The sequence below is a fragment of the Chiloscyllium punctatum genome, chromosome 20, assembly GCF_047496795.1.
Source record: "Chiloscyllium punctatum isolate Juve2018m chromosome 20, sChiPun1.3, whole genome shotgun sequence".
NCBI classification, from domain to species: Eukaryota; Metazoa; Chordata; class Chondrichthyes; order Orectolobiformes; family Hemiscylliidae; genus Chiloscyllium; species Chiloscyllium punctatum.
This window is the reverse complement of record NC_092758.1, coordinates 30,692,658-30,713,435: the sequence shown is the minus strand read 5'-3', so window position 1 is coordinate 30,713,435 and position 20,778 is coordinate 30,692,658. Positions and strand designations below refer to the sequence as shown.

General features: G+C 42.3%; 1 protein-coding gene across 1 annotated transcript in view; it reads right to left on the bottom strand.

Moving 5' to 3' along the window:
* Positions 1-20,778, bottom strand: part of LOC140492315 (organic cation/carnitine transporter 2-like) — an 83,852-nt gene that overhangs the window by 7,559 nt on the left and 55,515 nt on the right. The window contains exons 6-7 of the mRNA XM_072591261.1: positions 17,907-18,007; positions 7,337-7,551 (exon numbers count right to left, since the gene is read on the bottom strand). Coding sequence (XP_072447362.1) covers positions 7,337-7,551; positions 17,907-18,007 — 316 coding nt within the window. The remainder of the gene's footprint in view (positions 1-7,336; positions 7,552-17,906; positions 18,008-20,778) is intronic.

Here is a 20,778-nt window from a genome sequence, read left to right as displayed (position 1 = left end):
TAATTATCTGGTGAGTATCTGGTAAGTGACCAAGGTTTATACTATTCCTAAGATACAATAGAGGACAGCAAATGATGATAAGGTTAATAAAATATATAAAAACTTGAATTTTGTTATATAGTTGAACTAAATAATTAAATAGTTCCTTACAATGTATTAGGGAGAACAGGTCATGTAATGTTTCACAGTTTCATCATGTTTGGTCCAAAGCAAAAAAAAAAATCTGCGTTCAAAGTTCAAACAGCTTCAGAATTTGAGCTGGAGGCTGAGTCACAGACACCGCAATGGACCAGGAAAGGAAATTTAAACTGGAATCTTTGTAGCAGGATGCAGTTATACCTCGTAAGGTTGGGTCTTCTAATTTGGTCAATGCTCAGGGTCAGGTGAGTCTGACTGCAAGTAAGATGTAGAAGGGGACAGAAAGCAGGAACCTCAACCTTTGCAGTTGCCTAACTGGTCTGAGGTTTTCTTCAGCATGTCTGAATGACAATGAGATGGGAGTGGGTTGGGGAGCTAACTGGCCCATTGTACAGCAAGCCATTCAAGTGGAGTGAGCAGAAAAGAATGTCCTGATAATAGTGAACAGTTCAGTGAGAGAGGCAGGCACTGTTCGCTGCAGCAAGTAACATGAGTCCAGAATGCTGTGGCCAGATGAATAAATAAGAACTGAAACTTTGATAGTTATGATCTCTAGATTATGACCTGAGCCGAGTGTAAATGAATGTAGGACAAGTCATATTAGAGGAATGAAAGTGTATCTCAGACTGGTGTGGAAGAAGGGGATTCTGACTTGGGGTGCATTGGCATCAGTACTGGCGAAAATGGAATCTGTAGCAATAGGATGGTCTCCACCTCGACTGAGCTGGGTCCCAGTCTGCTTGCCAAGTAGAGAAAGAAGTAGAGAGGCTTTAAAACTCAATCATGAGTGAAGTGATCAAATTTCTGAAGATGTATTAAGTCAAACAGTAGTGTCAAGGATAAAAGAGAAAATACAGTAAATGAGAAACTGACTGTGACAGAAAGGGATAGAAAGTATAAATTTAAGAGTCAAAGGACAGATGAAATCTGATATTTACAAAAATGTAAAACAGTAAAGCTAAAGGCTCTCTATCTGAATGTATGTCACAATCAAAACAAAATAAATAGAAATAAATTAGTACAATGTGGTAGCCATTCCAAAGACCATGACTGCAAGATGATGGATTGAATCTCTAAGGACACAGGACATTTATGACAGGATGACAGAATTAATGACAGAAAACTTGGGAAATGTGGAGGGATGGCTATGTTAGTTAACTATGGCATCAGTACAATAAAGGCATGGCCTATGTACTGGCAAGCAATAAGTAGAAATGATCTGGGCAAGGTTAAGAAATGATAAAGGCAAGAAGGTACTTTTGAAAATGTCATATCGACCTTCTAACAGTAACCACATAATTGGGTGGAGCAGGAAGGAAAAAATGATGACAATGTGTCAGAACTGCATCGTAATAATCATGGGAGATTATAATCAATTGAAAAATTGAATGGGCAAAGGTAGCTTTGATGAAGAGTTTGTAGTATATTTTAGGGTGGCTTCTTAATGTGGAATGTTCTAAACATAATCAGAGAGAAAGCTATATTGGACTTGCCAAAAACAACACTAACTTAAGGGCTCATCATAGCGGTGACCCAAGTTAGCAGCAACAGCAAATGACCGGATTTTATATCAGTTTTAAGGATGGGCCCAAGAATTTTTTTTAAAAATGATAGGAATTATGAGGGCATGAAAGTAGAGCTGATGATGGTAAATAGATAACTTAAAGTTCTAGGATGGTCAATAGGGTGAAAGGGAAGGTTGGTAGGTATAGGGAATGCTGAAAGACTAAAGAAATTGAGGGTTTGGTTAAGAAAAAGAAGGGTGCATATGTAAGGTATAGGCAGGATAGTTCGAGTGAATCCTCAGAAGAGTATAAAGACAGTATGAATGTACTTAAGAGGGAAATCAGGAGGGCAAAAAGGGGACATGAGATAGCTTTGGCAAATAGAATTAAGGAGAATCCAAAGGGTTTTTACAAATATATTAAGGACAAAAGGGTAACTAAGGAGAGAATACAGCCCCTCAAAGATCAGCAAGGAGGCCTTTGTGTGGAGCTGCAGAAAATGGGTAGATACTAAATGAGTATTTTGCATCAGTATTTACTGTGGAAAAGGATATGAAAGATATAGACTGCAGGGAAATAGATGGTGACATCTTGCGAAATGTCCGGATTACAGAGGAGGAAGTGCTGGATGTCTTGAAAATGGGTAAAGGTGGATAAATCCCCAGGACCTGATCAAGTGTACCCGAGAACTCTGTGGGAAGCTAGAGAAGTTATTGCTGGGTCTCTTGCTGAGATATTTGTATCATCGATAGTCACAGGTGAGGTGCCGGAAGACTGGAGGTTGGTAAACATGATGCCACTGTTTAAGAATGTTGGTAAGGACAAGCCAGGAAACTATAGACCTGTAAGCTTCACCTCGGTGGTGGGCAAGTTGTTGGAGGGAATCCTGAGGGACAGGATGTACACATGTCAGAAAGGCAAGGACTGATTAGGGATAGTCAACATGGCTTTGTGCGTGGGGAATCATGTCTCACAAACTTGATTGAGTTTTTTGAAAAAGTATCAAAGAAGATTGATGAGGCCAGAGCAGTAGATGTGATCTATATGGACTTCAGTAAGGTGTTCGACAAGGTTCCCCATGGGAGACTGATTAGCAAAGTTAGATCTCACGGAATACAGAGAGAACTAGCCACTTGGATACAAAACTGGCTCAAAGGTGGTGGTGGAGGGTTGTTTTTCAGCCTGGAGGCCTGTGACCAGTGGAGTGCCACAAGGATCGTTGCTGGGTACTCTACTTTTTGTCATTTACATAAATGATGTAGACGCGAGCATAAGAATTACAGTTAGTAGGTCTGCAGATGACACCAAAATTGGAGGTGTAGTAGACAGTGAAGAGGGTTACCTTGGATTACAACAGGATCTGGACCAGATGGGCCAATGGGCTGAGAAGTGGCAAATGGAGTTTAATTCAGATAAATGTGAGGTGCTGCATTTTGGGAAAGCAAATCTTAGCAGGACTTATACACTTAATGGTAAGGTCCTAGGGAGTGTTGCTGAACAAAGGGACCTTGGAGTGCAGGTTCATAGCTCCTTGAAAGTGGAGTCGCAGGTAGATAGAATAGTGAAGAAGGCAGTTAGCATGTTTTCTTTTATTGGTCAGAGTATTGAGTACAGGAGCTGGGAGGTCATGTTGCGGCTGTACAGGACATTGGTTAGGCCACTGTTGGAATATTGTTTGCAGTTCTGGTCTCCTTCCTATTGGAAAGATGTTGTGGAACTTGAAAGTGTTCAGAAAAGATTTACAAGGATGTTGCCTGGGTAGTAGGATTTGAACTACAAGGAGAGGCTGAACAGGCTGGGGCTGTTTTCCCTGGAGGGTCAGAGGCTGAGGGGTGATCTTATAGAGGTTTACAAAATTATGAGGGGCATGGATAGGGTAAATAGGCAAAGTCTTTTCCCTGGGGTCGGGGAGTCCAGAACTAGAGGGCATTGGTTTAGGGTGAGAGGAGAAAGATATAAAAGAGACCTACTGGGCAAATTTTTCACGCAGAGGGTGGTATGTGTATGGAATGAGCTGCCAGAGGATGTGGTGGAGGCTGGTATAATTGCAACATTTAAGAGGCATTTGGATAGGTATATGAATAGGAAGGGTTTGGAGGGATATGGGCTGGGCGCTGGCAGGTGGGAATAGATTGGGTTGGATATCTGGTCGGCATGGATGGGTTGGACTGAAGGGTCTTTTTCCATGCTGAACATCTCTATGACTCTATATAGTGGCAGGCATTTAAGGAAATAGTTCAGAATGTACAGAATAAATACTTTCCAAAGTATCCACATGGTTTTGTGAAAAAGAAATCATGCGACAAAGCTGTTGGCTTTGTTTGAGGAGTAAAACAAGTTGTGCATAAAGGGAACCAGTGCAATGTAGCAGCTAGATTTCCATAAGGGTCTTTTTCAGGTTGGCCAGATATAAAGTGCAGAGATTGGTGCTGAGATCTCAAGTATTTGTAATTTATATACATGACTCAGATGAAGGTATAGAAGATATGGTCATCAAAGTTGCTGCTGAGCCAAAGATAGATAGAAAATAAGCCAGGAAGAGGGTAAGGCAGCTACAAAAACATAATGGGGTGGACTTTTCGAGGCGTGGCAAACTCCTGGAGAATGGTGAATGGGTTGCAGCTGAAGTTATCGTTGAGGAGGGATGTCGGCTCCAGAGCAGGGGTCGGAGAGCTGGGTCTCAAATGGATGGAGGCAGATCGGGTCTGCCATGCTGGAAGAGGAAGTGGCGGGGGGATAGATCCAGACTAAACAAAAGGGATGTCGGCTCACAATGATGGCCTGTCTCTTCCCCTAACTAATGAATCCCCTATCATTACAGCTCTTCCTTCCTCCTTTCCTGTACATCTCATCCACTTGCAGTGCCATGAACATGAATCTTACTGCACTCCCTTGAGAAACCAGAACCTTTATCAAGTTGCAAAGTGGAAAACAATTTGTGAGCTGGATCCCAGGTGCCTCCTGCACCAGGTGCCTGATGGCCAGTCATTCCTTTCCTTCCTCCAGGCCCTTAAGCTGCAGTGTGACCACCTTGCTGGATGTGCTTTCAACATTAGCCTCCCTGGAGCTCATGTTTCTGAAGCAGGAAGCACTCCCTGTACATGTCTAGATGTCCATTCTTGCCCTCTCACATATTACAGACCACACGTTCCAGATCTTAAACTTTCATGTACTTACCCATGCTTTCTTAATTACTTTGTCTTAAACTTACTTCCCTTAAATTAACTTCACCACCCCCCTCCCCCCCACTTATCTTACATCAGTTTTACTTATTGTTATGTTCTGTTATTAAAATGGCCCTGACTTTCACTTATTTCTGGTTTCCGAATTAGTCCCTTCTTTCAAAAGCAATAACACAATTTTCTAATTTATAGCAATGTACAAACAAAGCCTAACTTCAATTTCTTCCCAACGAATAAACTACAGATTTCTGTGATTTCACTCGTTTTTTTCCAAACTCAATGCAGGCTAATTTCCAGCAGCTGATGTGTCCCTGCTCCTTTCAGGTAAGTGCTACATGAATTGCAAAAAAGAAGCATCTAAGTTCAGCAAGTCGTCAGAAGCCAAATGGAAAGTTCTCCTTTATTGCAAAGACAATGGAGTATATGAATAGGGAGGTTTTGCTAAAGTATGCAAGGCACTAGTCAAACCACACTTGGACCACTGTGAAAAGATTTGGTCCTCTTATCTCAGGAAAGATTGGAGGCTATTCAGAGTAGATTCACTGGATTGATTCTCGGCCAAGAGGAAGTTTCTCTTCGGTAAGTTAGGCTTGTACTTATTTGAGTTTATAAGAATAAGAGGAGATCGTAATGGAACATATAAGATTTTTAGGTGGTTTGACAAGGTAAGTGTGAGGCCATTCTTTCCTCTTGTGGAAGAATCTATGATCAAAAGGCATAATCTCAGAGATAGGGGTCACCTTAAGACAGAAATGAGGAGTATTTTTTTTCCCTCAGAGTTTGGTGATTCTGAGGAATTCTGTAGAGCAGAGTGCTGTCAAGATCACATCCTAAGTATATTAAATGAGATTTTAATCAGGGCATCAAAGGAAAGAAATCGAGGGAATAGGAATCATTTTAGTTAATGCCATATGAAGCAAGAGCGTAGATGTTTGAGGAAATATATTTGGTATCTGACACACTCAAAGTCTTGGGATGAGAAGGATGAGGAAGGATAATAAACCACAGACACATTCATAGTGAGCACTGGACATGAATTTGGAATCGACAGTTTTGGTCCCAGGATGAAGAGAAAATCTGATTGGAAGGTTTTAAGCACAGAATTGCAGGAGAAATGGGAAAACTTCAGGGAAGCCACAACAGATGCAGGGTTTTGGGAGAGGGAAGAGAATTTTAAAACTGAGCGAAAATTTGATAGGATATTTTTGACAATGGTGTTAATGCTGGTGGTTTTGAAAGGAGGAGGATGCATGCTCAGTGTGCAGACAAAGTCAGCTAATATTAGAGCTTGAAAGGAAAGTTGGTGAGTCAGGATTCTAGTGGCTATGTGTGCATTTATCTTAGGCAAGGGTTATCAGAAGCAGATCTCCACTTGATGCACTATAAGTCTCATTGTAATACCTTTACAGGTTTATTGATGCTGAAACTTAATGGAAACCAGAATTTGCCATAACTGGGCATAATTCTGCCAACGTACCTATATGCGGCAACAGCACAGGTTTGGGGCTAGGGTTTGTGGCTTCAACTGAAAATGTATACAGGATGGATTTAATTCACAACAAAATATGCCATATTTTAACAATATACTGGCTCCAATTATGACATTTAATTGCAACAAAATTTAAATAACTTTCAACTGCTCCATATTATAAACTTTGAGTCAATTTAAGGTCTTCTGTAGTTTTTCTTTTGTAACTAAGGATGAAAATGTGACTTCTTCAATTGACTTCTTCTCCTGATGCTGTTGTTCTATAAAGCATGAAATGTACAACATTGGCATGAGATTATTCAATCCCAATTTTCTTTCTGGTATTACTCTACTCCCAGCATGTCATCTTTGCATAAGCAGCAAAGATGCCTGAACCTATAAAAGATTATTACTGTTTGTTGAACAGTGTTGCAGAATGCTAAAATCTATTAAGAGTAGCAAAAACTCTAGGTATAATCCTGAGTAGCCATTCTTGGACCTGATGAGAAAGGCCTTCATGTGCAAAAATCTTAAAATAATCTGTCTGAAACAGATATCAAGATGTCCACATCAGGGATAAGGGAGGAAATGGGCTCAGACTAAAGGGGCTGGAATAGGAGAGGTCTGTTTTGGGTACCTGTTCCCTGGCGATTGAGTGTGAGGATATAATTGAACAAATGATCTTCATGAGGTACCCACTAGCTGTTAGAATTAAATTACATAAGCAGCTTCTTGGGAAGGGACACTCACGTCAGAATAGGGTTGGAGCTAAATGAGAAAAGATTACTGCTTCTCCATCTTCTGTCCATGAATCCAAACCAGGATCAGAAAAACATCCTGTTCTGTATTGTTCGTCTAGTTATTCTGATTAAATTGAGTTTGACACCTGCTCTGCCAATGTTCAATAAACTGCTGTAAACTATTTGAATCTTCTTTTAGTCATTTGTGACCCTCATGTACATTTCAATATAGCATGAAATTTTCCTTTGTAATATTTAACAAAGACAGTTTGTAATAATTTTAAGTGCACTGCAAGCATTTACTTGAAGGTATGATCTGGATGAGCAAAAGGACAACTCCACCAAGAAAAAGAATGCCTGAAAGGCTGAACCTTCGGGGAAACCTCTGGAGAAAAATGTAAGCTGCTATAGCGGCTGGAACTTCAATGACGCCCATCAAGAAACAGTTCAGATAGTCATCGCCATGAAGATTGGGCACATTCAAAGACAGACCAAAGTATCCAGTTGCCAGAACCATCCTGCAACAAAATGAAAAATCTTATTATAAAATTTTTGTTTTTAAACTTCTTCCATACCTCTTTCTATTTTAGTTTTACTTGGATTTTCTTTCTTCTTCACTAATGCTTCCTGCATCGACGGTGCCCAGAAAAGGCCAGGCAGCAGATCTGCGCTCTATATTCAGAATTAATGCCAAATATTAGACGTTCAACTGGAAGATGCCCTACAGGCAACAAATTTCTAAAGAACTCCCTTCTCTATTGAGAAGCAGCAACATCCATATTGTCTTTTGCTTGGTAAATCCAACACTGTACACATGACCTGAATGCATGATTCCATTCCATTTGCTCAGGGTACAACGTGATATATTAGTTGCTAATTATCCATCCAGCTGCTGAAAGACTGAGAAAGCAGGTTTCTTGTACCGTCCCAGGACAGATGCAACTTGACTCAAAAAAGTGCAAAGTGATAAAGAACAAAGAGAGACAATGCAAGCCAAATGGTACAATTTAAAGGGATGGAAGAACTGAAAGACCTGAGTGTATTTTTGCTCAAATTCCTGAAGGTTTCAGGAAAGACATTGAAAAATTTAATAAAGCATTTTACATCTTGGGCTTCATAGGTGGAGGTTTAGTTTGCCAGAGTGAGCACAGTTTGGAAGCTAAAACTGCAATATTTCCAGCATGTTAGGAAACAGTTAAGAATTTGTCACCTTTTATATTAAAGTGGAGCATGATAACTGGTGGGTGTTTGTATGAGCACAGGGAACTCCTGTGGGATAGGCAGATCTGCTGTAAACGTATTCTAAAAACCTGTAAAATGCTGCACACCAGATCTCATGCAGATTGGGACTCACTCCTTTTTTTATGCCATGAAAGCACTGTACTTCTGACAAGAGATTCCAAACAGAGATCCTTCAGAAATATTCCCTCATAGTGCAGAGCTGTCAGGGGAAGGCAAACCATGCCCTGTTTCATAGCTGTCATCTCCTGTATTCTCAAATATAAAAATCACAGGCAGCCATTTTAATACCGATTGTCAAAAGGTAAGGTTAAAGTCAATGTGAGCTTAGGGTTCAATGTATGTAAGTGTTTGGTCAGCAGGTGGGTAGGGTTAGGGTACCATGATGTAGATTGTCAGAATGTTAGGTGCTAGATGGGTAGAGGGATAGAATGCCAGGTGGATAGGAACCCTGGTAATTGAAGAAGTATTTAGGTAAGTGGTAGATTGGGGTTGGTGGTAACTATCAGGTCAGGTCGGGGTGAGGGGGGGGGCAGTGGGTGTCCATTCTGAAGTTGGCAAAGTGTGTATGTGTGAGAACTGGGGGGGGAGTGGGGGGAGCTGGATTAGGTACAGAATGAGGTAAAAGATATCAGATTTGGCAGTCAGGCAAATTGAGAATATTGGGTTGCAGGGGGTTATTAGGTCCATAGCATAAAGAGGCAGGTCCAGTGGCTGGGTAGATGTCAGGTGCTGGGGTCAGAATGACCGAAGACCTAAAATCAAAATAGAGTATAAATAGTAAAAGAACCAAAAACAACACCACTCAAGGAAAAGGGTTTTATGCAGCATATGGTTAGGAGCCAGAAAGGATTTGTAAAAGAAATTTTAATCATTGTCTGAAGGGAAATTCATTGCAGCGTTACAGAGAAAGGTGGAAGTGAGATTGAATTGTTCTTGTGGACAGCCAGGACAGACGTGATGCGCAACTATTCTATGATTTTCTAAGAAATGAAAACAGGAGTAGGCCATATGGCCCTTCTATCCTGTTTCAGAAGACTGTGGCTGACCTTTGATCACAAATCCATCTTTCTGAATTATCTGCATCTTCCTTAATACATATTATCCAAAAATCTATTGAAGTCTGTCTCAAATATAACTGAAGTAGACAGGCAGAAGGCTGGAGGCTAGAAGAAAACAGCAAACCAGGCAGCATCAGGAGGTGTAGAAGTCAACGTTTAGGGTGTAACCCTTCTTCAGGACTGGGGGTGGGTGTCAGGGGACTTGCAGATAAAGGGGGTGGTGAGAGCAGGGTGGTGAAATGGAGATAGGGGAAAACAGGTAGAGGGTATGACCTGGTTGGTCAATGGAAGGAATGAATCCATTTGGTGGCAGGGAACAGTGGCAATGGAGTTGAGGGGCTGGGAAGGTAGTGGGGGGATGGGGAGGGAGGTTATTTGAAATTGGAGAACTCAATGCTGAGTCCTCCGGGCTGTAGAGTGCCCAGGCGGAAGAAAAGGTATTGTTCCTCCAATAGAAGCTGTGGTTTGTTTTGGCAATGGAGGAGGCCAAGGATGGTCATGTTGGAAAGGGAATGGTTGAGGAATTAAAATGGGTGGTGACTGGAAGGTCCAGTCGGCTCCTGCAGACGTTCAGTGAGCCATTCCCTAAATTTACATTCGGTCTCCCCAGTGTACAGAAGACCACATTGGGCACACCTGTTCCAGTAAACTAGGTTGGAAGAGAGGCAGGTGAACCTCTATCTCACCTAGAAGGACTGTTTGAGGCTCTGGGTGGAGGTGAGGGGGGTGGTGTACTGGCAGGTTTTGCATCTTTTCTGGTTGTAGGGGAAGGTACCTGGGGGCTGTGTGGTGGGGACGATGTGGACCCTGGACTATCAGAGGGAACGGTCTTTGCAGAAGGCAGAGAGGATGGGGAGAGGAAGATGTCCTTGGTAGTGCGGTCTATTTGGAGTAGGCAGAAGTGTTCGAGGATGATGTGTTGGATGAGGAGACTAGTGGGGTGATAGGTGCGGACAAGGGAGACTCTGTCCTTATTATGATGGGGGGGAGGGAGGAGTGTTCAGATCTGTCAAACGGGGAATGGAAGTGGTGCGGCAGAGGGCTGTCTGGATGATGGTGGGAGGAAAAGCGCGTTGTACTTTTGTCTACCAAAATAGGTAGACATCTGGAATGCTCGTGAATGGCATGTTTCCTCATCTGAGCAGATGCAGTGGAGGTAGAGGAATTGGGAGAATGGAATGGAGTTTTTGCAGGATACTGGGTGGGAGGAGGTATAGTCCAGGTAATTATGGGAGTCTGTAGGTTTGGAGTAGACATCCATCTGGAGATTGTCACCAGAGATGGTAATGGTGAGGTCAAGGAAGGGGAGGGAGGTGTTCGAGATGGACCAAGTGAATCTGAGGGTGGTGTGGAACTTGTAGGTGAAGTTGATGAACTGCTCCAGTTCAGCCTGGGTGCAGGACGCTGCACCGATGCAGTCATCGATGTAATGGTGGAAGAATTGGGGTACAGTGCCTATCTTGGTGCTGAAGAGGGACTGCTCGATATGGCTGACAAAGAGGCAGGCATAGCTTGGGCTATCCGAGTACCCATAGTTACTCTTTGACTTGGAGGAAATGTGAGGAGTTAAAGGAAAAGTCATTAAGAGTGAGGACCAGTTCAGTGAGGCAGAGGATGGTTTTGGTGGAGGGGGGCTGGACTGGTCTTTGGGGAGGAAGAAGTGGAGGGTCTGGAGGCTGTCCTTGTGAGGTACAGGTGTGTATCAGGGTTGCACAACCATAGTGAAGAGAAAGCGCTGTGGGGAGGGAATTGGAAGTTGTTAAAGAAATGGATTCTGGGTAATCCAAGATGGACGATGGGAAAACTTTCTGGCTGTAACAGGCTGCTCATTTTTTTGAGGTACTTAGGTGTTGGAGATGATTTCCTTGAATTCCAGGAGCAGCAATTACTGTTTTGTATGGTGTTGCATTGGTTTGGAACTTCGGAGGAAAAAAAGTCAAAACAACAGCACTTTTAAAATGGAGAAGAACAGATAAAAGCAGCACATGGAGAGAGAGAGAGAGCGAGAAAGAAACTGAAAGAGGAGTGAACCTGCACAGTTACTGCCTTTGCTGTTTGAATTCACGTATTGCTGGACATCAGAGTGCGTCTGGGGAATTAACAAAGAGTGAAATTTACAACGGATCTTGGAGGAACCTGTTTGGGAGTGGTCACAGTACAGAGACAGATAAGTGAATAGTTTTAAGTGTGGCCTTGGGGCCTTACAGTATGTCTGCAGTAGTCAATGGAGTGGGTTATTTCTTGATAATATGTTTTATTGAGATATGTCTCTTTATTAAACTTAAAAATATAAGCCATAGATATTAAGTTAGCCTGGAGCAGTGTTTTGTAGAGGAATAAGATGGTGCTATTAGAATCTCTTTTGGGTTTGAAGTGACCTGTACAACAAGTACGGTTTGCACCTAAATTGGAAGGGGACTAATATACTGGCAGGGAGATTTGCTAGAGCTGCTCGGGAGGATTAAACAAGTAAAGTTGGGTGGGATCGGTGGATGGGTGGGACCTAGGGAGATAGTAAGGAAAGAGATCAATCTGAGACTGGTACAGTTGAGAAATGAAGCGAGTCAAACAGTCAGGGCAGGCAGGGTCAAAGCAGAGAACAAGGTAGGACTGATAAATTAAACTGCATTTATTTTAGTGCAAGGGGCCTAACAGGGAAGGCAGATGAACTCAGGGCATGGTTCGGAACATGGGACCAGGTTATGATAGTAATTACAGAAACATGGCTCAGGGGTGGACAGGACTGGTTGCTTAATGTTGCAGGATACAAATGGAAGGATAGAAAGGGAGGCAAGAGAGGAGGGGGAGTGGCATTTTGATAATGGATAGCATTACAGCTGTACTGAGAGAGGATATTCCCAGAAACACATCCAGGGAAGTTATTTGGGTGGAACTGACAAATAAGAAAGGAATGATCACCTCATTGGGATTGTGTTATAGACCCCCAATAGTCAGAGGGGAAATTGAGAAACACACTTGTAAGGAAATCTCAGCTATCTTTTAGAATAATAAGGTGGTTATGGTAGGGAATTTTAACTTTCCAAACATAGACTGGCACTGCCATAGTGTTAAGGGTTTAGATGGAGAAGAATTTGTTAAGTGTGTGCAAGAACCTTTTCTGATTCAGAATGTGGATGTCCCTACTTAATTTGACAAAATTTGACCGACTCTTGGGAAATAAGTCAGGGCAGGTGACTGAGGTGTCAGTAGGGGAACACTTTGGGGCCAGTGACCATAATTCTATTAGATTTAAAATAGTGATGGAAAAAGACAGACTGGATCTAAAAGTTGAAGTTCTAAATTGGAGAAAGGCCAATTTTTATGGTATTAGGCAAGAACTTTCAAAAGCTGATTGGGGGCTGATGTTCACAAGTAAAGGGACAGCTAGAAATTGGGAAGCCTTCAGAAATGAAATAACGAGAGTTCAGAGACAGTATATCCTTGTTAGGGTGAAAAGAAAGGCTGGTAGGATTAGCAATTGCTGGCTGACTAAAGAAATTGAGGATTTGGTTAAGAAAAAGAAGGAAACATATGTCATGTCTGGGTGTAGGTTTACTTGCTGAGCTGGGAGGTTCATTTCCAGCCATTTCGTCACCATACTAGATAACATCTTCAGTGGGCCTCAGGCAAAGCACTGTACATGATTCCTCTTTTCTATTTATATGTTTGGGTTTTTTTGGGTTGGTGATGTCATTTCCTGTTCCTTTTCTCAGGGGGTGGTAGATGGGGTCTGACTTGATGACTGTTGATACAGTTCGGGTTGGAATGCCATGCTTCTAGAAATTCTCATGCATACTTCTGTTTGGCTTGTCCTGAGATGGATGTGTTGTCCCAGTTAAAGTGGTGTCCTTCCTTATCTATATGTAAGGATACTAGTGAGAGAGGGTCATGTCATTTTGTGGCTAGTTGGTGTTCATGCATCCTGGTTGCTAGTTATTTGCTTGTTTGTCCAATGTAGTGTTTGTTACAGTTCTTGCACGGTATTTTGTAAATGACATTAGTTTTGCTTGTTGTCTGTATGGCCTTTCAACTTCATTAGCTGCTGTTTTAGTGTGTTGGTGGGATAATGGGTTGTTGGTAGCCCACAAACCCACCAACACACAAAACAGCAGCTTATGAACTTGAAAGACCCTATACAGACAACAAGCAAAACTAATGTCATTTACAAAATACCTTGCAAGAACTGGAACAAACAGTACATTGGACAAACAGGCAGAAAGCTAGCCACCTGGATACATGAACACCATGAACACTAGGCTCAAAATGACTTCATCCTCTCTCACTAGTATCCTTACATACAAATAAGGAAGGACACCACTTCGACACATCCATCTTAGGACAAGCCAAACAGAGACATGCACAAGAATTCCTAGAAGCATGGCATTCCAACCGGAACTCTATTAACAGACACATCAAGTTAGACTCCATCTACCACCCCCTGAGATAAAGAACAAGAAATACCATCACCACTGGAAATGACATCACCAACCCAAAGAAACCCCAAACATATAAATAGAAAGGAGGAATCATGTACAGTGCTTCACCTGAGGCCCAATGAAGATGTTACCTAGTAGGGTGACAAAATGTCTGGAAATTAACCTCCCAGCTCAGCGAGCAAACCTACATCCAGAATCTCAACCTGAGCCACAAATCTTCTCAAAATTCACTAATATGTCAGGTCTAGACAGGATAGATCGACTGAATCCTTAGAGTATAAAGGCAGTAGGAGTATACTTAAGAGGGAAAGCAGGAGGGCAAAAAGCAGACATGAGATAGCTTTGGCAAATAGAGTTAAGGAAAATCCAAAGGGTGTTTACACATATATTGAGGACAAAAGGCTAACTCAGGAGAGAACAGGGCCCCTCAAAGATCAGCAAAGTGGCCTTTGTGTGGAGCCGCAGAAATGAGTATGTTGCATTTTTATTTACTGTGGAAAAGGACATGGAAGATGTAGAATGTAGGGAAATAGATGGTGACATCTTGAAAAATGTCCATATTGCAGAGGAGGAAGTGCTGGATGTCTTGAAATGCATAAAAGTGGATAAATCCCCAGGCCCTGATCAGGTGTACCTGAGAACTCTGTGGGAAGCTAGAGAAGTGGTTGCTGGGCCTCTTGCTGAGATTTTTGTATCGTCGACAGTCACAGTAGAGGTGCCAGAAGACGGGAGGTTGGCAAACCTGATGCCACTGTTTAAGAAAGGTGGTACGGACAAGCCAAGGAACTCTAGACCAGTGAGCATGATGTTGGTGACGGGCAAGTTGTTGGAGGAAATCCTGAGGGACAGGATGTATATGTATTTGGAAAGGCAAGGACTGATTAGGAATAGTCAACATGGCTCTGTGTCTGCGAAATCACAAACTTGATTGAATTTATGAAGAAGTAACAAAGAGGATTGATGAGGCCAGAACAGTAGATGTGATCTAAATGGACTTCAGTAAGACGTTCGACAAGGTTCCCCTTGGGGGACTGATTAGCAAGGTTAGATCTCATGGAATACAGGGAGAACTAGCCATTTGGATACAGAACTGGCTCAAAGGTAGAAGACAGAGGGTGGTAGTGGAGGGTTGTTTTTCAGCCTGGAGGCCTGTGACCAGTGGAGTGCCACAAGGATTGGTGATGGGTCCACTGCTTTTTGTCATTTACATAAATGATTTGGATGTGAACTTAAGAGGTATAGTTAGTAAGTTTGCAGATGACATTAAAATTGGAGGTGTAGTGGACAGCGAAGAAGATTACTACAGATTACAATGGGATCTTGATCAGATGGGCCAATGGGCTGAGGAGCGGCAGATGGAGTTTAATTTAGATAAATGCGAGGTGCTGCATTTTGGGAAAGCAAATCTTAGCAGGACTTATACACTTAATGGTAAGGTCCTAGGGAGTGTTGTTGAACAAAGGGACCTTGGAGTGCAGGTTCATAGTTCCTTGAAAGTAGACTCCCAGGTAGACAGGAAAGTAAAAAAAGCATTTGGTATGCTTTCCTTTATTGGTCAGAGTATTGAGTACAGGAGATGGGAGGTCATGTTGTGGCTGTACAGAACATTGATTATGACACTTTTGGAATATTGCATGCAATTCTGGACTCCTTCCTTTCAGAAAGATATTGTGAAACTTGAAAGGGTTCAGAAAAGATTTACAAGGATGTTGCCAGGGTTGGAAGATTTGAGCTATAGGAAGACGCTGAACAGGGTTGGGCTGTTTTCCCTGGAGCATTGGAGGCTGATGGGGTGACCTTATAGAGGTTTATAAAGTCATGAGGAGCATGGATAGGATAAATAGACAAGGTCTTTTCCCTGGGGTGGGTTTCGGGTGAGAGGGGCAAGATATAAAACAGGCCTCAGGGGCAACTTTTTCACACAGAGGGTGGTGCTTGTGTGGAATGGGGCTGCCAGAGGAAGTGCTGGAGACTAGTACAATTGCAACATTTAAGAGGCATCTGGATGGGTATATGAATAGGAAGAGTTTCCCGGGTACGGGACGGTGGGACTAGATTGGGTTGGGATATCTGGACGGCATGGACAAGTTGGACTGAAAGGTTTGTTTCCACTGTTCATCTCTTCGACTCTATATGGAAGGCGTGATTGGTATTGCGGATGCCAGTGGGAAGTGCATGAACTAATGGGGAGAGAATTGAGGTAAAAACAATGACTGCAGATGCTCGAAACCAGAGTCTCTATTAGAGTGGTGCTGGAAAAGCACAGCAGGTCAGGCAGCATCCGAGAAGCAGTAAAATCGACGTTTCAGGCAAAAGCCCATCATCAGGAATAGAGGCAGGGTGCCTGCAGACTGGAGAGAGAATGGAGTCAAGGTGGGATGGGATGAGATGAGTTCTGTGGGGCAGGAACATGCCGAGACAATGGGTTGGCCCTGTCGTTGGGCTTGTGGATCTTGGGGAGCAGGCAGTGTGGGGCTGGGGCAACATGAGTTTGGAGGCAGTAGAGGGGGGAATCACTCCATCAAATATATTCTGAAACTTTCTAGGTTGAATGAAAATAAGACCAAAACTGAATCTGCTGAGGTCGTGCAGTTGACAGGTTGGAAAGCCTTTGGGTACGGAGATGTGACCTCTTCTTTGCCAAGGTGAAAGGTATTTTGCTCACAAGACCCTTTCCGATAGCACACTGTCACTGCTCTTGAAATGTGTTCTAAGGCTTTGGGGGTGATTTCTATCATGTAGAAATTGATGTTTTTCTGCACTTCCCAACTGTAGCCTTCAGATCAGGCTACAATTTGGCAATAATTTGTGGAGCTCTATCTTGGGCCTTTGATCATTAACAGGAGGAGCAGCATTAGTACCTGTCATCAAATAGAGCAAAAGTGTTAAGACCAGCCCCCAGACGAGGCTCCCCAATTTATTATGGTTTCAGATAGATGCCCCACTCCTCTGAGTGAGAAAGGTTGAACTTGCACGTCTTCTGTATTCACCTGTCCCCTCATTTAGTTGTAATGAAGTTAATTTGATATAATGCTTCCTTTTGGATGCCTTTTGTCAGACCAAGTTAATTTATACTTCAAAAAGATGCAATCTATCAAAGGCTTTTTGAGTTAACAATAGTGAGGTCAGTAGTTTCAGATTAGAAATAAAGAGTGAGTTTTAAGCAAATATTAAACTTAAAAGATATATGAACAGTTTCTACATCATTAGGTAGGAGCAGATAGTGGAGAGCTGATGGTTTGGCAATTTCAAAATCATAGCTTTGCAGATTACTGTATTTGAAATTCTTTTGTCCTTTTCTCGTTTGAACTGGTTTGCTCATTAACTTCCGGCACCCTAGAGTTAGAGAGTTTCTTTTCACCCGCAACAGTCATTTGGGCTCTGGGACTATGGTGACTTTACTGACCTAGAGAATCACACTTTGCATATGACGCAATGGCTTTGGACAGGATACCAAAGAGGTTCGCTCAAACATTTTGGGGATGAGCAGTTTCCTATGAAATGGGTTAGAGAGAGAGACCTGGTCTTCTTAGAGCTGAGTAAGTTAAAGGTAGTTTTGATTGAGTTTATTAAAACTGAGAGGGGTTTATATAGAGTAAATCAAAAGTGTTTTCAAAGTCTGAAGAGACCATAACCGGGAGTTGCAGATTTAAAGCAATTGGCAATCAATCTGAGGCAAAAGTATGGTGCTGGAAAAGCACAGCAGGTCAGGCAGCATCCGAGAAGCAGGAAAATCAATGTTTCGGGCAAAAGCTCTTCATCACGAAAGGGCTTTTGCCCAAAACGTTGATTTTTCTGCTTCTCGGGCACTGCCTGACCTGCTGTGCTTTTCCAGCACCACACTCTTGACACTAATCTCCAGCATCTGCAGTCCTCACTTTCACCTAATCAATCTAAGGCAATCTCAGGGAATAGAAATCCAACAAGTGGTAAGAATTTAAAGTGTACTGCTTGTCAGAATCATGGAAAGAGATTAAATAGCAGCATTCAAAGAGAATTCAGTAAGTACATGAAAAATAAATCATTGTAAGGAAATGGGGAAACAGCAGATAAGTGGGACTAATTGGATAGTGATTCATAATAATCAGCGAAGGGACAATGCACAAATGGTCTCTTTCAGTGCTGTACAATACTTACCATATTATAATGTTCAGGATTGTGGTAGTCCGGATATTAGAGGTTGTAAACAAATGCATAACTGCTTGGGATTGATTACTTTTAGCTTTCATATCTTGGAGCTGGAAAGAAAACAAAAATTTAGCATTCTTACTGATGAGAAAACATTATTATTACCAATGACTATTAATTCATATCGGGCATTGGTGATCCTGAAAAGTATTGGTTATTACAGTTGTGGATTCTTGTTTTCCTCTGCCCTTGTCACTTGTCCTGTTTACTTGGTCCTATGTTTTCTTAAAGAAAAAGGAGTTTAATAAAGATACAGTCAAAGTCTCATTGTCTATGCCTTGTGCCATGTCACAGTTCATAATGGTGTCTTTAAAATGGAATATTGTTCACATAGTTTCAATCTCAATCAAGGTTTGGATAGAAAAATTTTTTTGTGGGTTAAGGTTATTGTACAATTTAGTTCATTGAGGTAGAAATTGTAATGAGGTTACATAGTATAGTTCTTCCTACAATTTCCTATAGACCTGACTGTGTGGGGAATAATGGCAGGATTTAACATTTTGTGTGGAATCTTGCACAGGCCTGAATGATGTGGGCTTTGGTGAAGATTGAGAGGAGTCCAGTGAGGCTTATCTCAACATTGGAAATGACCCAGTCTTTAAACTGGTTTCCAGATGCCAAGGCGAGATTCTTGCTAGTTATTCATTAAGAAGACTAACTGTTGGTTAAAGGCCTTACCACCTATAGATCATGCTTCATTGGTGCACAGCTTTCTATATCGTACCATTTACCATAAGCACAGAAGACACCGAAAATTCTTGACATGGACGTCAAAATAGGCACCTGGTGCTTTCAGCCAGCTGCAAGGAGCCTCCATGTTGGTCACCATGCAACAGTATTTCATGGCACAATCCATGAAATTACAACTCAACAACAGTGAAACACATTACACACTCCTATCATACATGGGCATTGGCATCTAATAATTGCCAACCACTCAGAATCCTCATGACAATTCTCCAATTAATTTGCAGGACACAAAAAAAGTAGAGACTGCATTGCAGGGCACATTAGCAACTAGCATTTAAATGTTGCCACAAGGACACTTTTCATGCAGGGACAGAGATCCAAACCTACAAACTGGACTAGGGTGCAATTCATGGCTGCTCGCTTGCCTTCTTAGCGCTCACTCACTTCGTGACTTCCTGCATACTCACATTAACCCTGCCTTGCCTTGCTCTGTTTTCGCACAGTCACACAACCAGGCTGCTTGCCTTGCTGCTCAAGTCCTCAGTCAAAAGAGTGGACATCTTGCGATATGGTACGTTACTATGTCAATCTCACATTTGCACCAATTAAGCAGCCAACACACTGCATGTGATGAAAGTGAACAGACATGTCTCAGAGTCTTAAGGGAGTAGTCTTCACTGAATTCCATGAGGCACCCATCATGTAGAGAGTTTTGCACAGTAAGTCAAGTGCAGACTCTGATACTCTGTAGTTCAGGGAATTGACCAAAATTGGGTGTCCGATTGTAGTGTTCTCAATCAGGGCATCCATGCCTCTACAGTTCAGGGAATGAGGCATGATCAGTCAAGTGATTCCATACCAGCCAGTACAGGGTTAGGACTAATGCAGTTGAGAAGATGCACAGACATCGGTCAGAGGTTTGGGCACTTCTCATCAGGGACTGTTCATGTAGGCTGCTCAAATACGTAGTCTGTTGGATACAGCAAGAAAAACTAATGGGAAAGGGGTGTGATGGGTGTCTAGTGGGGGGAGGGGGGAACTGCTGCTGCAGGAAGGAGATTTGGGAACCTGCTTCAGGCTTGGGGATGAACAGAATGAAGGGAGGAACTTTATTTGTAAGGAAGAATATGATAAAGCCCAATATTCTCTATTTGTAGTGGGTGAGGAGTCCTTAATCTTTAAAATCCAGTTTTCATAAATATAGGGCTGGCATCAGTATAAATGAATGTGGCCAAAATAGACATTGGAGTTCCTGATCTTCAATGGCATCACTTTGCAGCGTTGTGTTTGTTGTGAATCACACCACATACTGAATAATTCCAGCACACCTCAGATACTTCCACTATGATTTAAATGAGGTAAAGCACAGTTTGTATTTCCTCTTTGTTTTTTTTTTGAGAACCTAATGGCTATGGAGAAAGTGAGGACTGCGGATGCTGAACTGTCAAAAGTCGAAAAGGGTGGTACTGGAAAAGCACAGCAGGTCAGACAGAATCCGAGAAGCAGGAGAGTCAACATTTCAGGCATGAGCTCTTCATCAGGAATTCCTGATGAAGGGTTTATGCTAAAATGTCGATTCTCCTGCTCCTCAGATGCTGCCTGACTTGCTGTATTTTTCCAGTGCTACCCTTTTTGAACCTAATGGCTATGTACATTCAAATAAGGAAGGTCACCTAGCACTAAATCACCTGGTTGTTGAGTTGTCAGAAATTGGATATGTTACTGTACAAATGTTTTCAGGATTGGCAGTGGGCCATTCCTCCGTTACTAGGTTGATACACAAATATTTCTGAGTCTAGATCAGAGTTCAAACTTTGCATATTTCTACAGCATTTACTTCACTATCCGAGGAATGCCAGACACATTAACACCTGGGTAACTCCAAACTGTCAACTCCAATCATTATCCTGAAACTCCCAGGGTTCACCTGAGTACCTACACAATCACCTGATTATACCTGAGTTGACCTGATAACTCGTGACTGACCCAACCACTCCACCCAGTTTCACCCCTCACCAAAATGACTAATTCCCAACCACTTACCTGCATAACCTGGAGGCACAGTGGTTCAGTGGTTAGTAATGCTGCCAAATAGTGCCAGCAACCCAAGTTCAATTCCAGTTTTGAATCA